General features: G+C 32.9%; 3 protein-coding genes across 3 annotated transcripts; all 3 read left to right on the top strand.

The window, feature by feature from the left end:
* Positions 1-918: 918 nt before the first annotated feature.
* On the top strand, positions 919-7,735 carry LOC113867252 (pentatricopeptide repeat-containing protein At2g06000-like). The gene is made up of 12 exons (XM_027502438.1): positions 919-2,774; positions 3,072-3,179; positions 3,324-3,440; positions 3,637-3,684; positions 3,989-4,147; positions 4,398-4,935; positions 5,033-5,102; positions 5,227-5,384; positions 5,490-6,000; positions 6,421-6,552; positions 6,783-7,009; positions 7,378-7,735. Exon 1 carries the CDS (start codon positions 1,045-1,047, stop codon positions 2,584-2,586), a length of 1,542 nt encoding a protein of 513 aa, XP_027358239.1. The 5' UTR covers positions 919-1,044; the 3' UTR covers positions 2,587-2,774; positions 3,072-3,179; positions 3,324-3,440; positions 3,637-3,684; positions 3,989-4,147; positions 4,398-4,935; positions 5,033-5,102; positions 5,227-5,384; positions 5,490-6,000; positions 6,421-6,552; positions 6,783-7,009; positions 7,378-7,735.
* Positions 7,736-8,324: 589 nt separating this feature from the next.
* Positions 8,325-16,095, top strand: LOC113866612 (receptor-like protein EIX1). Its single transcript, XM_027501428.1, has 6 exons — positions 8,325-8,375; positions 13,349-13,510; positions 13,732-14,062; positions 14,196-14,684; positions 14,936-15,132; positions 15,274-16,095. The coding sequence occupies exons 1-6, from the start codon at positions 8,325-8,327 to the stop codon at positions 16,093-16,095; spliced, it is 2,052 nt and encodes a 683-aa protein (XP_027357229.1).
* A 43-nt stretch (positions 16,096-16,138) lies between these two features.
* On the top strand, positions 16,139-16,762 carry LOC113866611 (receptor-like protein EIX2). Its single transcript, XM_027501427.1, has 2 exons — positions 16,139-16,250; positions 16,293-16,762. Exons 1-2 carry the CDS (start codon positions 16,139-16,141, stop codon positions 16,760-16,762), a joined length of 582 nt encoding a protein of 193 aa, XP_027357228.1.
* Positions 16,763-16,974: the final 212 nt, after the last annotated feature.

Raw genomic sequence — 16,974 nt, 5'->3', positions numbered from 1 at the left:
CAAGCAGAAAGAATTAAAGTCCAATAGCAAAAGCCATCCACAACATGCTACCACACAGTGCACCAATTAAAAAAAATGCTTATCTTAAAATAAGAATTAAGAACACATAATTCAATGTTGTTCCAGCAATGCAAACCTGTTAACAACAAAAGGACATCACAACTACAAAGAAGGGGAGAGATAAGTCCTTGCACGGGATGAAATATCCATTGAGCTCCTATGGCCAAAGCAGCATGACCTGCCTAAAATGGAAGGAACCAATAAATAAGCAATTCACACCACAATCAAAGCCAAACACAACAAAATCAAACTTTTAGAATTCAATTCAATTCAATCAATATCATCAAATGTTGGCAAATCGGCCATCGACCCATTAATTGAAATGATGAAAAGATTCAAACTTGCCAATAGTATGCAATAGAAAACACTGGCAGCAACCCTTGACCCTTTGCGGTGAGCGAACAGAGGAGCCTCGTGCAGTATATCGAGAAAGCTAGGCTTACATAAAAATGATGCATGCATGATCCATGATACAGAAACAGAGAAGGTTCAGAAATTGGAGTGTGTTTACTAACAGAGCGTTGTACACTAGAGGTAACATCTACCCTAGAGACTTAACCAATCAATTTTAATTTATTCTTTAAATATTTTATTATATATAATATATATATACATAAATTACATTCACTTCTCTTATATTTTACAATTTTTTAGTTTATACAATTTTTTAACATTAGTTTCACTTCCCTTCATTTATATAATTGCATAAGAAATTAGGAATAATTCATATAATTAAAAACGCAGTCTCTCCTTAACCTATTGGGAATTAGATTCCAAAATTATGTTGTTGTTCCAAATAGGATTTAATTCGCTCTCAATACTTTCGTTAAATAAGAGTGTGGTATGGTTAAAGCCCGCATCAAAGACGAGTCCTGTTCGTCCAACAGTTTCACCGGCCATATAACCGTGACCCAAACCGCAGAATAAAAAATCGAACCAGCTGCATTTGCGGCGAAGCCAACGACTATTATCGCTTGGGAGCCCATGGGTTCGATCAAAAGGCCCGAAGCCTGGTTCGTCAAGATCGCTTGCACCATCGTCGTTCGCTCCAACTCGCTCGAACGCTTCTTCGGCTATTTCAGTAAGCACCTAACCCCTTCGCTTGTTTACGACGTCGTTAATAAGCTCAACGTTCCTATATTGAGTTTCAAGTTTTTCGAGTTCAGCAGAAACAAGTTGCGCATTAACAATCACTCTTATTGGACTTACAGTTTCCTCTTGAGGTCTCTTTGTGAATCCAATCTTCACAATTCCGCTAGATTGGTGTATCATTGGATGAGGTGTGATGGACAGATTCCTGATAATTGGTTGTTAGGGTTTTTGGTTTCGTCATATGCGCTCGCCGGTCGGTTTGATGTTTCCAAGGAATTGCTTGTTGATGTTCAGTGCAATGGTGGTATTGGAGTCAATGCTGTTGTGTATAATGAATTGTTCAACATTTTGATTAAACAGAATAGGGTAGGTGATGCTGTTGTTCTGTTTAGGGAGCTTGTTAGGTTCCAGTATCGACCGGTGACGCACACGGTTAATATTTTGATGCGTGGGTTGTGCAGGGCCGGGGAAATTAATGAGGCTTTTAGGCTTCTTGAGGATTTAAGGAGTTTTGGTTGTTTGCCGGATGTAGTTAGTTATAATACTCTTATGCATGGAATGTGTCGAATTAGTGAGGTAGATAGAGCTAGAGGTTTATTGAATGAAGTTTGTTTGAAGAGGGAGTTGGTTCCTGATGTTGTTAGTTACACGACGGTCATATTGGGTTATTGCAAGTTGAGTAGAATGGAGGAAGGGAATTTACTTTTTGATGAAATGGTTAGGAGTGGAATTGAGCCTAATACATTTACTTTTAATGCTCTTATAGATGGTTTTGGTAAGTTGGGGGACATGGGTTCTGCGCTGGCCATGTATGAGAAGATGGTTTTTTGTGGTTGTCCTCCTGATGTTGCTACCTTCACTTCCTTGATTAATGGATATTTTCGAGTTGGACAGGTGAAACTCGCGATGGAAATGTGGCGTGAAATGAATGGTAGAAATATTTCTGCAAGTTTGTATACGTTTTCTGTTCTCGTTAGTGGCCTATGCAATAATAACAGACTAAGTGAAGCTCGTGACATTTTGAGACTATTGAATCAGAGTGGCGTTGTTCCACAGCCATTTATCTATAATCCTGTTATTGATGGATATTGCAAATCCGGCAATGTTGACAAGGCTAATAACATTGTCGCAGAAATGGAGGGGAATAGTTGCAAGCCTGATAAGTTGACATATACGATTCTTATTATTGGGCATTGTATGAAAGGGAGAATGTGGGAAGCAATTGGTGTCTTTGATAAGATGTTGGCAGTTAGTTGTGCCCCCGATGAAATCACTGTAAATAATTTAAGATCCTTTCTTTTGAAGGCTGGAATGCCTGGGGAAGCTGCCCGCGTCAAGAAAGTTCTTGGTCAGAGCTTGTCCATGGGTACTTCATCTTTGAAAAAATCTTATCATGAAAGCAGAAATGCAGAAATGCCTGTTGCTGTTTATTGAAGTGCTATTGCAGAACAGTGGTTAGACATGGCCTTCTACCATTATGCCTTAAGTAATGGGCAAATGTGGATCAAAGGAATGTTATCATTGGGCAGGGTGTCTCTATTTTGTTGGAGATTATCAGTATTTACATTCACTTTGCGATTCCTTCCAAGATTATGCTGTTCTGTTTCTGAACCTGGAATTAGGTATTTTCCAGATAGTTTTGTTGAATAGATTTTTTATTTTTCCTTCAAATTTGAAAATAGCATTCTGATTTGTCTGTAATCTCCTTAAGACATGATACATTCACAGAATAATTTTCTCGGGGACTAAACATATTAAAAAGTTTGGTGAATACATTTCCAATTGAAGAAAAATTGAACCCAATTTGGCATTTATGGTTAATTTTTTTTGGCTAACTGTTAATTATTCTCTTTGAATATATTTTAATTGTGTTTTTCGTTAAACAACTTGAACAGCGCATTGTTTTGGATATTTTTTAGGTATGTGATGGATGAACTAGGTTCAGCTTTGCGGCATAGTGATGAGCCAAATTTCAGAGTTGCACCTTTTCTTTTCATGCCAGAGGGCAATCTGGCATCGGCTGTAAGGTTATCTTCTTTATTTTTTATTTTCAGATTTGTGGTTTGATGTGGAGGTCATATTTTCATGCTCTATGAATGTAACTGCTGCTTTACCGTATAATTGTACTTTGCATAATGTCTAATGGCTTTTCTATTCTATGGCCAACACAGAATGTTCAGAAGGATGAAGAATGCACTTGTGATTTTCTTCTTGGTACAGGGGAGGTTAAACATAGTTCTTCCAGGCTTACTGCATGGTTCCGCATGCCACAGAACTATTTTATTCAAGTATTCCTTCTTTTGCTTAGATAGATTATGATTTCTGATTTATGGTTAAAAATTCAGAGCTAATTAATATACTGCTTCCAGGCATATGAGAAGCACAATCAGAAATTGCAATCCACGAGTTTAATACCTCCCACTATTCAGTCTTCCAGGAAAAGTATTTGTCAACCTGATAGGCGTCCTTTTCGTGTTTATGCAGATATACCTCATGTAGAGGAATACTTGACACATCCTGAGTTTGCAATCGGTAAGTTCAATATGTGCACGCCTCAACTTTCTCTTAATTTTTTTATTGTTCTTTGCAACACTTCATGATTAATAGTCAAATTATTATGTCACTAGAACATTTTGAATATCTGCCAATCTTCATGTGAAGAGCTTATTAAACTTTCCTTGTTTGGATTCAACCTTTTCTATTTTGGAGGAGAATTCCCTTGGATGATATTTTGTGGTTGTCAACATTTCTTAAAAAGCTATACTTTGTAATGTTGACCTTCTATTTTTTTTTATTTTTTTATTTTTTTTTTTTGTGAATGTTTGTATGCATATAGCCAAGGAACCAAAAGATGCAGATATAATGTGGACAAGTGTGCAGGTAGATGAGGATTCCAGAAAGTCCCACTGGAATAACGGATCAGCAATACATTAATCAATTTCCTTTTGAGGCATGTCTTGTTATGAAACATCATTTAGCAGAGACAATTCAGAAGGTAATAATTGTTAACTGACATTGTATGATGATGCCAATGAGATTATCCTAAATGAGGGACCAATGTCCATTATCCATTTCTAGTGAAATACAGTTGAACCATACTTATTCATCCTGGCATGCAACAAATTTATTTTGTTTTCTTTTCCAAGTGAGGCTCTTTGAGATAACTTGAAATCATATTTTCTTTCTTTCTTTCTTTCTTTCTTTTTTTTTTTTGGGGGGGGGGGGGTTGGTTTACCTTGCTACAGGCACATGGATTTCCTCAATTGTTGCAGCCTACTTATAATCTTGAAACACATCTATCTCAACTTATTGGTAACTATTGTGTATGCAAAAGAGAAGGACTAGACAATCTTTGGATCTTGAAACCCTGGAACATGGCCCGAACAATTGATACTACTGTAACTGATAATTTACCTGCAATAATCCGGCTCATGGAAACTGGTCCTAAGATTTGCCAGAAGTATATTGAACAACCAGCTTTGTTCCAAGGGAAAAAGTTTTATCACCGATGCATAGTACTGGTTCAGAGCATGCACCCTTTTGAGATATTCCTGTCAGATTGTTTCTGGGTATACTGATTCTTCTTCTGGGCTTGAGTATGAGTAACTTAATATATACTCTGAATAAAGTTTGTTAAGCCTTTTTCTTTATTTCATTGTGATACTCATAAAGATTATAATGGCAGAAGGTTTTATATTTTATTTTCAGGTTAGAATAGCCAACAACCAATATTCTTTGGACTGAAGTAGTTCTTTTGAATATGAAACTCACTTCACTGTTATGGTATGTCCTGAGTCAGTTGAAAACTTGGTTGAAGTATTAATATTTTAATACTTTCCTTTTCTCAACAAGTTTAACATAGTCAGTGTGTGGATCTCAGAATTATCCTGGAAGAATAAATCACAAGAATGTTTAGGATTTTGTGAGGGAATGCGAAGAAGAACATCAAGGTAATGGGACTGCCCCATGTTTATCCTCTGCCGCATTTAAAGATGAGTTTTTAGAGGCTTCCAGAGCATGGTTTACATTTTGAATGAATTCTTGATATAATTCCTGGCCCTGTATCTCTTTCAGTTAAATGGTTGTACATACATGCAAGAGTAAGGAATATGATTCAATCCGTGTTTGAAGCAGCTGCTGCTGCACATCCTGAGATGCATAGTCCAACATCAAGGGCAATGTACGGTGTAGATGTCATGTTGGACAGCTCTTTCCAACCTAAGTTACTAGAGGTTTGTAAATAAAGCAATGGTCTTCTGTCCATGTATTGAGTTATTTGTTTTTTGGCTGGGTGAATTATGGAATTGTGTGTAACACATGTATTTCCTTTTATCCAGGTGACTTACTCCCGGATTGTACAAGAGCTTGCAAATATGAGAGGGAGATTGTGGTTGGAGAGGGAGGTATTGCCAAGGGTTGTGATTTCTTCAACAATGTGTTCAGGTGTCTCTTTTTGAATGAATTTTCACAGGTTAGCCCATTGTAACACGAGAGAAAGATTTGTGTAATGCCTTTTCTCATGGGCTAAGGGGTTTGAGCAATGCCGTGCATGCCTTAATTTTTCTTCAGTTAGAGATGGTAAAAATTAAAACTTTGGAGCACTCCTGTTATTTTCCTTGAAGAATATGCGGGAAACTTGTAAGTATGCAGCAACTATCAATATTGTGCTGGTCATTTCAATAACTTTGGCTGTCATGGTGGATGCCATCTTGTGCCTTTGAGTACATTAAATACAATGGTGGACTTGAGACAGAGGAAGCATATCCCTACACTGCAACAGATGGTGTCTGCAAGTTGTCAGCTGAAAATTTTACTGTTCAAGTTCTTAACTCTGTTAACATCTCCTTGGTAATTAAACAGACCAATTTCTCTCATTTCCTCAAAATGAGTTTTCTAATATACTGCTCAACTGCATTTACATGAGAGTGTGTTTGGGTGAGCCATTGCAAACTTTGAATCAACTTGACTTTGTAGAATTAATTTTGCTTAAAAGTAAGTTTGAAGTAACACGATTTATAGTTGAAAGCTTGTTCTCTTAAAAGTAAGTTTGTAATAAAATTCAGTATAAAACTTTTAAATCAATGTAAAAATTACAATTCATCATTGTGATTCTAACATTGGTTGGAAGATGAAATCAATTTTAGTCAAAAGTAACCAAACATTAAAATTTTAAGAAAATCATGTTACAATGAATTGAAAACAATTCTTTAAGATTTTAAAGTGCATCAAAACATGCCCTTAATATTTTGTCTTATGTTTGGAGTACAGGGTGCTGAGGATGAGTTAAAACATGCAGTTGCACTTGTTAGGCCAGTTAGTGTGGCATTTGAGGTGGCGGATGGTTTCCGATACTACAAGAAAGGAGTATACACCAGTGACACTTGCGGTAGCACTTCCCAGGTGAGTTTTTCTATTAGAGATTACATGGCATAGTCAATTGTCTAATAAAAATTTCAAAACTAAATGGTTTGCTAGAAGCTTTTATGCTTTGATCTTCTGCCAATGCATCATACAACTTTTAGCATCGCACATACTAAACAATTTGATGTGTTAAAAATGCTCAAGTTGCATACTTTTGCAATTCCATTTTGGTGATTGGAGAGTTGTCAAAATCTGAATTTGCTTGGCAGGATGTGAATCATGCCGCTGTTGGGTATGGAGTGGAAGATGGTGTCCCATATTGGCTCATTAAAAATTCCTTGGGAGAGGACTGGGGTGACAACGGCTACTTCAAGATGGAGATAGGAAAGAACATGTGTGGTCGGGATCCGTTAGAGCCCATTCAAACTTTGCATACCTTGCCTTAATACACAAGTTAAAAGACAAACTATCATTGTCCTTGGTGAAAGAATCAAAAGTAAAAATCTTTTATCAAAAATTATTATTAATGCACTTTCATTGTATTTCCAATGTACCTCTAACATAATTTTTAATAAAAAATTATTTATCAATCCCTTGATCAATATACTTAAAACACTTGTTATTAACAAGGCATAAGTTAAAATTAGACCTCAGGCAATTGTCCTTTACTAGTTTGCAGATTGGCGAAGTTTAGTAAAGGGAAACAGGTTGTGAGAAGAATGTCCAATTGAAATCTTCATCTCTCTGATCTCTTGGTGAAAATTTTCGCCTTCCTAGAGCTGTTGATAGAAAAGCTGAAATTCTTAATTTATAAATTTAATATGAATCAATTTGTAATATTGATTTTGCTGTGTATATTTTCAGGTGTTGCAACCTGTGCATCTTATCCTACTGTAGCCTAAATTGCATAAAATATGGTTCCCTGCAACAATCACCCCGCTCGTCATATTCCAGTATAGAAGATTAAAGATGGTCTTTGTATTGTGATTATTGTTCCAAGTTGATATGATGTAGAAGATAAGTAAGAAGTTGCTATAAACCACGTACGAATATCATGTAGTAAGTTCATTGTTATAGAGACAAAGATGATCATAAATCAGTTAGTTGTTAAATATTTACAATTTATTTGTGCTCCCCTCTTTAATTAGCAAGTTAAAGATAGCATGCCAATACTGCTTCGCAATATCTAACATTGTCAACACAATCATAAGGAAATCAAACTTTGCTCAGTTGATACATCTTAAATGAACTAATTCTTTAGTGCATTTGGGATGAAATTATTTATCTCAGAATTATTTAGACAAACTAAGGGTGAGCAAAATGGTTGTACCCGATTGAATCGAACAAAAATCAAGTGCATTGGATGGATAAGATCATGTTTTAGTTAAGAATAGAATTGTGTATGGATATATGGTGGAGTTGGGATGACGTAAATATTTTTTTTATCAGTATCTAAACTTGATTGAGATTTGTGGAATGCCTTTTCTCATGGGCTAAGGGGTTTGAGCAATGCCATGTGCATGCCTTAATTTTCCTTCGGTTAGAGATGGTAAAAATAAAAACTTCGGAGCACTCCTGTTATTTTCCTCGAAGAATATGCGGGAAACTTGTAACTATGCAGCAAATAAGACCCTATCATAACTCAATCAAATTACATCATCAAATATTTCTATTAACAAACAAAAATAAGGCCCTATTTGAACTAACATCTACATTGGATCTCTATAATGATGATGGTATTGTAGACACGTCTACGATTTTTAAATCGTGAGAAAGACGAGGTTAAATGCTTGACTGAGCTGGGAATTTAGATGGATTTGCTGGCAAGTGGATTGAACACCTTGTTCTGTGTTTCTGCTGAGGTATGTGAGTGATTTCTTAGCGTTGAAATCTTCCTCTCTAGTTCAAGATTTGACATCCGCTCAGCCTCCAGTGCCCGCTCAAGCTTTCATTATATAAAAAAATAAAAAGGTTTTCAGCAGAACAGTATAACAAGGACAAAGCCCACCCAAAAATATATTTTAACACTTGATAACGGTTAATTACAATTATGAATGATACCTTGGCAGGCCGGGTGCTCCATTCTCCTAAAATAGCTTAGTCTTTCATTCTCTTCTACATACTATTATGTTTATTATAACAATTCCACTGTAAGCACCTTATAGTCAAAGGCCATATACTAGTTAGTAAATTCTACAAGATACCTGTTTGTTGGTCGTGTGAACATGTTGGATCTCTAAGTCCCTTTCAGCAATCAATGACCGGGCAAGCCTTAACCCAGATTGCACCTGGTTCATCTGAAAATCAATTTCCAATTCAAATGATAGTCCTTTTAGTTTGTGGAGGTGCAGTTGAATGATATCTCAACTCTCCCTAATCTTGGGTTTAACAAGCAGCTACATTTGCCAAAAGGAAAGCATACTACTCATCACAGGAGGCATCGCAGAAATTTTAATTATGATGACAGCGCTTTCCTGTCTGCACACACATTTAACACTAAAAAACGCACAGTAATTACCTCCGCAGAAATTGTCTATATTTATAATATCTCCATGAATGATTACTAATTATAAAGTAATTGAATTTATAGTTAAATGAAAAAAAAAATAATATGAAAGATTAAATGAGAAAATTTATATGCTCTAAGCTGCTCTCTGATAAGTTTAACTAATATGTATATTATATTTTTTGTTCTAATTTTTATAATTAATTTTATAATTAAATTATTGTTCTAGTTAATCTTATATCTTTTAAATTTAAACAATTGAATTAAAAAATTTTAATAATTAAAAAATAATCCTTATGAGATAATAATTTTAAAAACTTAATTTAAAAACCCTATATTACTTTTAAAAAATAAGACTTTTTAAATACTTGTAAAAATAGTTAAGATGTAATTGAGGCAAAATTAAAGTTGTTTGTAACATATCAAGTTGTTGGACTCATAGTTCACCTAAGGATATAAAGTCAGTTGAATATAAATGAATTTTGTGTGAAAACAAAATTAGAAAAGTGAAATTGTAAAATATAAAATATGACTTGTTTCTCAAGATTTTTTTTTTGTTGCAAAAACCTAACATTTATTTTAAAAAAACATATTCATTTCTAGTTGATCAAAATACTTTTTGATATTTAGTCAATTTAGCAATACATGAAGAACTTGATTTATATTTAATGGATATTTTTATAGTTTATTTATATGACTTACTTGATAATGATATTTATATAAAACTCAATAGAAGTTTTAATTGCAAGAAACATACAATTCAAATTATATAGAATGTTATTTAATAAAGTAAAATAAATTACTTTATATATTTTGAAATAATTTAGACTCATGTAATATAATTGCCTTAATAAATATTTGTTGAAGGAAAGATATAAAAATGATCTCATTTATTCATATATTTTTTCTTAAAAATTTGACAATGTGTTATAATTGCTATTTGTTGTATTGATGATTTAAATATCATTAAAACTTTTAAAGATATTTTTAGATATTACAAGTTGCTTAAAGAAAGAATTTGAGATAAAAGAACTTAAAAAAACAAAGTCTTATCTAAGATTACAACTTAAATATGTAAATAATGGAATTTTATGTATCAAGTAGCTTATTCAACAAAAATTTTATAGAGTATGATACTGAAGTATTTATAATATTCATATTTGCATTTGAGAAAATATCACTTTTGTATTGAATTTATATCCACACAAATACCTGTTTGTACCTATGTCTAATGAGAAATGTAGCTATTTAAAGACACAAATATATTTAAAAAGCAAGTACAATTATAGATAGAAAGAAGTTGTTTATTTATAAATCTTAAATAATTGATATTTTAATAAATCAATAACTGATTATACACGCTTATATATTTTATCATATTTTTAATCATCAATTTTTTAATTAATGACTATATATATAGTTTATCATTTAAAGTCTAACCCATTTACTTTAGAAGAATCAAATTTTCCAACAGGTACCTGTATATCAATACCTAGGTTCATTATATACTTGCACTTTAATTAGATAGATGAAATATTTTAATAAAATTTGTATTTTTCTATAAATTTGTAAAATAAAATATTTTGTTAATGTTTGAAGTTTTAGAAATTAATAAAAAAAATGAAAATATAACATCTAATTCAACTACAATGAGCCCAATTTTTAAAATTATAAAATATAATAATTATTTAATTGTGAGTAATACTTAAACTTGCTTCGCTAATTAGTAATGAAAATTTTTCGATAATTAATTTGACTCCAAACTTAAACTAGTGCATTTTCAGAAAAAATTAATAATTTCAAGAATAAAAGCTTTATATATTATGCATAATTTTTTAAATAAATATTAAATTCGAGTGTAATTATCATCTAAGCAATAACATATTACCAGCAATTCACTAAATAGTTATGATGGTAATTTATAATGTTATAATTACTTTCCCAATTATTTCAATTTGCTTTTTTTTTTCACATAATTTTTTCTGCTTATTACGCCTTTGTATTATGGTTATCAATAATCTTCTTCCAATAGTTTGCATTTCCATGTGTTCTGTGTATGTAAAAGATCGCAAGTGAAACGATTCCCACTCTTCAATTTACTGTAATGATAGTTATTTATTCACTGTATGCATATAGTTCCTTCTAGTAATAATTGAATACAAGTGTCTAATTAACTGCTAATTGAATCTACTACAGTAACTGTTACAGCCTCATCGCCATGAGATACATAAGTGGCTAAACAACTTTAATTTGTATATAGTTTAATAGTAAGATTAGTTTTTTTCTTTTTTCTTTATTTGAGAATAACTTTTTTATGAACATATTTTTGTTTTTAGCTTTCTTTCATTAACCAAAATAAAAAATATTTTGTATTTATATCTTTCTTTTTTTTTACTAAGCTTTTTTTCATTAAAAAAATAATATTAAAATACAATTTTTTATTGTATTTTATCAGAAACACAAGATTTTGGATCTCTACTCGGATTAGCAAGTGAACTCAATGTTTTACAAAGAAAAATAATTGAGCTAAGTTTGAGTGGTTCTCATTATCTAAAATATTTGGAGTAATTTTATTTTTGTCTTTAATGTACCTTCTTTGATTCTCATCATCTTTGCTCTTTGTGTCTCTCTGTTCCTTACCTAGATCAAACAAAATTTGTGATATTCTTCAGTATTATTATTATTTTGTTTATTTTCTTGTAATGTTTTATTTCTATTTTAGGAAGTCAAATATTATTTTACTGCATTTATTAAGACTAATTTTGTTATTCTTAAAACAAAATTGCTTTTTTCTGATTTTGTAAAATAGGACAAAAAATAAAATAAAATAAAATAAAATAATAATAATAAGAAGAAGAAAAAGACTCGTGTTTGAGATATGCAAATGCATTCTCTGATTTAATTATTCTATTGTTTTTCTTATTATTGATTTTCAATTTGATCATTATGATAATGTTCTGTTATTAAGTGTGCGTATGCTTATTAAAAAATACAATTAAAAATTGGTCATTAGAATCTACATATGTGAAAGAGTAGAGGAAGTGTTACTTGATTCAGTTAGGAAATTGTTTTGATTTTTAAACACTTCAATTTTATTCATTTCCCACTCTTCTCGGTTTTTATTTGCCTTTTCATTTCGTGTGTTTGCTGTGAAATGTTATAACACATCTTATTTGAATCCTACTTTGCTTTTATTCAAAGATTTTTACGTTTTCTACCTTTCATAAAACCCTAAGGACGGTTGTTGTTAACAGGTGCTCTACAAATTTTTTTAATAATTTATTTTTCTTCTTGTTTTATTTTTGTTTCTATATTTTATTTTATTTTTTGAATTTTTTTATTAAAATAATAAAAATAAAAGAAAGAAAGGACTAAAATAGGAATTATTTGTTCGTAGTTGAACTACTATTTCTCCGTCCAGAACCAAATGACGGTGAAGGTTCAGCTTCATAAAAAGAAAATTAGTAGAGGCAAATTAAAATGAAATGAAAAGAAAGGAAAATTATATTTTAAAAACATAGGAATAGGTAAAATTTGGGTTCATAGTTCTAAGAATTAGTTTTTGTTAAAATTTTAAATGTTTCTAAACTTCTGCTTAAGGCTCTGCATGACAAAAATAATTTCTAACTGATTTAGAAATTTGTAATTAATGACTTGTTCAATAAACTTGATGAATTCTTTAATAAAAATAAAATTTAAAGGAGCTTGTAATTTTTAAAAATTATCTAAAAAAATGTTCAATTTTTAAAAATTAATTACTAATATTTCTATTAATTTTATTTTTTATCCTTTTTGTTTTTATTTATCAAATAATTTTAATTTCACAAACTAATATAACTATAAACTTTCAAATATAGGTCTAGAGCTTTAAGTTAGCTTTACGATTAGAAGGTAGTTGCTTTCCGTTCGTTCTACTGAGTAAAGCCTAAATACACCATAATTTGCGGTCAAATATTGTTAGATACTAAAATAAAGGTTTTTAAATTCCAATTTTGCAATATACCTGTTCTTTTACGTTCCAAGTGAAAAACAAAATTTCACGTGTTTATTTGAGTACAAGTAAATGATATTATTCATCTTCAAAAGCCAAGTTGAACTTTAATTGGCTTCATATTGACAGAGAATTAAAAGAGTATATTTAATCAACTCTGGAGGTGTCAGACCATCATTATTTACAATTAATTCAAAGAAAAAAGGTATTGTAGTACAATATCAAAATTTTCACATTATCCATTATTTAAAATATATGATAGATATAATTTTTATATTAATTATAATATTTTCAAAATGATGAAAGGCATATTAATAATGCTGTGTTTGGTGTTGCAGATTGTCTCTCCCAAACAGGCAATTAGATGCATACAAAGAGAGAGGGAAGCACTCCTTCAATTCAAGGCTACACTTGTGGATGACTACAACATGCTCTCATCATGGACCACTCCAGATTGTTGCCAATGGAGGGGAATTCGTTGCAGCAACCTCACTGCCCACGTACTCATGCTCGACCTTCACGGAGAGTTTAACTGTCAATATGCTTTCCGTAGGTACTATGAAAGTACCTCGCAACATTATATTGGTGGTGAGATTCACAAGTCATTGATGGAGTTGCAACAATTACAGTATTTGAACCTCAGTGGTAATTATTTTCGAGAGAGCCATATCCCTGAGTTTTCTCTTCTCTTCACAACTTGAGATCCCTTGATCTCTCACAGTCTCGTTTTGGTGGAAAAATTCCAAGTCAATTTGGGTCTCTCTCACATTTGAAATACCTAAATCTTTCTGGGAATTATTTGGGGGGTTCAATCCCTTATCAACTTGGAAATCTCTCCATGTTGCAGCATCTTGATCTCAGTGGCAATTATTTAGAAGGAAATATACCATCTCAGCTTGGAAATCTCTCCACGTTGCAGCATCTTGATCTCAGGGGCAATCATTTAGAAGGAAATATACCATCTCAGCTTGGGAACCTGTTCAACTTTCAAAATCTTTACCTTGATGGATATTACGGTGCTCTCAAAATGGATGATGGGAATCACGGTGGAGGTCAGTGGCTGTCTACTCTCACTTCTTTAACCCATCTTCACTTGCTCTCTCAACGGTTCTCATTATTGGCCGCAAATGATTGGCAAGCTTCCAAAGCTAAAAGCACTAAGTTTATCTGATTGTGGCCTTTCAGATAATTTTCTCCTTTCAATGAGGCCTTCTAAATTCAATGTTTCTACTTCTCTTTCTGTCTTGGATCTCTCTGAAAACACCATCGCATCATCTATCATATTCCAATGGGGGTCAAACATTACTTCCAATCTTGTTGAGCTTGACCTTGGTGGTAATCTCTTGGAGGCTCCCCCATCAAATCATTTTGGCATGGTAATGAATTCCCTCCACCGGGTTGACCTCTCCTATAATAGATTCAAGGATGAGGTTTTGAAATCCTTCATGAATATATGCACCCTGTGTTGTTTATACCTGCGTGGCAACAATTTGACAGAAGACCTTCCATCAATTCTTCATGATTTGTCTAGTGGTTGTGTTAGAAACTCACTACTAGAAGAGTTAGATCTATCATCTAATAAAATCACTGGCTCTTTACCTCACCTCTTAATATTCTCATCTTTAGAAATGTTAGATCTTTCTGGAAATCAACTAAGTGGAAGGATACCACAAGGTACCACATTGTCATCTCAAATGCAATTTTTTTTCCCTCTGGTCAAACTCGTTAGAAGGTGAAGTTCCAAAATCATTTGGGAGCACATGTACTTTGAATTCGTTGGACCTTTCTCACAATAGTTTGAGCGAAGAAGTAACACAGATATTTTGTAACTTTTCTGGGTGTTCTAGATATTCACTGCGAGAAATAAATCTCAATGGCAACAAAATCAATGGCACAATATCTTCTCAATATTTTCAAAATTCAAGAGAGTTTGGCTGTCAGGGAATCGATTCCTAAAAGCAGCGTTTTATCATTCAATCAATTGAAGAAAGAGAGTGGAGTTGCAAATTCATTTCAAAATGCAGGTACTTTGCAATCACTGTACCCGTCCAATAATAGTTTGAGTGAAGAGCTTCCAACGATAATCCATCACTTGTCAAGATATGCTAGATACTCATTGCAAGTATTAGATCTACGCATGAATCAAATCAACGGCACTCTGCCCAACCTCCATCCACTGCTCCCATCTTTAAAAGCATTGTACTTTGAAGAAAACTCTTTGAAAGGTGTGATCACTGACTCCCACTTTGCTCATATGTAAAAGTTAGATTCATTGGACTTGTCTGATAACTCATTGGCCTTGGCATTTACCCACAATTGGGTCCCACCATTTCAGTTGAGCTACATACAATTCAGATCTTGCAAGCTAGGTCCAGCATTTCCCAAATGGTTGCAAACACAAGATAACTACCGAACTATTGACATTTCTGATGCTGGAATATCAGATATTGTTCCACGGTGGTTTTGGGCTAAATTAGCATCGCAAGAGTCGATGAGAATGAATATTTCACACAACAATCTCATAGATGTAGTTCCAAATTTTCCACTAAAGAATCCTCAATATTCTCTAATTCTGGCATCGAATCAATTTGAAGGTCCAATACCACCATTTCTACGACGTTCAATGTTTCTTGATCTATCAAACAATAAATTTTCAAGTTCTCTTCCATTTTTATGTGCCAGCGGTGTAGCCGAAACTTTATACAGACTATACCATTCAAATAATGAATTATCTGGACAAATTCCAGATTGTTGGAGCCACTTCAAGTCACTAGTTTATTTAGATTTGAGTCATAAATTTTCAGGAAAGATTCCTACTTCAATAGGATCACTTCTTCAACTTCAAGCACTGCTACTGAGAAACAATAACTTAACAGAGGAAATTCCTTTCTCGTTAAGAAGTTGCACAAAGTTAATGATAGATATGGCAGAAAATGGACTATCAGGACCTATCCCTAATTGGATTGGAAGCACGTTGCAAGTCTTACAAAATTTTAATCTTATCAAGGAATCAATTCTCTGGAAGTTTGCCATTACAAATTTGTTATCTAAAAAGCATTCAACTCTTGGATCTCTCCCTCAATAATTTCTCTGGACAAATTCCTAAATGCTTCCAAAATTTCACTTCAATGGCTCGAAAGACTTCCTTGAAGGATTATCCACAGCATTCATATTTTGTCAACACGAGTTATGAGGAAGGAGATATATCTTATGATTTGAATGCAATCTTAATGTGGAAAGGTGCGGAATAAGTGTTCACGAATTATGGGCTTTTCCTTTTAGAAAGCATTGATCTCTCTAGCAACAACTTCTCAGGAGAAATTCCAGCAGAAATAGAGGATTTGTTTGAATTGATTTCATTGAATTTATCAAGAAACAATTTGAGAGGACAAATTCCTTCAAATATTGGAAAGCTTGCATCACTTGAATTTCTTGACTTATCAAGAAACCAAATTGTTGGTTCAATTCCTTGGAGTCTTACTCAAATTGATCGACTCAGCATGTTAGATTTGTCGCATAACCATCTAAGTGGAGCAATTCCAACTGGTACACAATTACAAAGTTTCAATGCTTCCAGTTATGAAGATAATTTTGATCTTTGTGGGGCGCCACTTGAGAAACTGTGTGTTGAAGGGGAACCACCGCAAGAACCAATTCAAGAAAAAGATGATTCGCTCTTCACTCGTGGATTTTACATTAGCACGACATTTGGATTTGTTATAGGCTTTTGGGGATCTTTGGGTCAATCTTGATTAAGCGTTCTTGGAGGCATGCTTATTTCAAGTTCTTGAACAATTTAATAGACACTGTATATGTCATGGTTGCAATTAAACTTATCAAGTACTGGGGTTGATACAGAGAATTGCTTGTAATAATGTTTTATCCTTGCCATTTTGTATGCTTCTTTATGCCAAATAGACATAATTTTGCTACTGTCAAAGGTTTTTCTTAATAAAAAATATTG

Source organism: Abrus precatorius, unplaced genomic scaffold (genome assembly GCF_003935025.1).
Source record: "Abrus precatorius isolate BTA unplaced genomic scaffold, Abrus_2018 Scaffold5, whole genome shotgun sequence".
In the NCBI taxonomy this organism is placed as follows: Eukaryota; Viridiplantae; Streptophyta; class Magnoliopsida; order Fabales; family Fabaceae; genus Abrus; species Abrus precatorius.
Note: the sequence above shows the minus strand (reverse complement) of the source record. Positions and strands in the feature narration are given on the sequence as shown.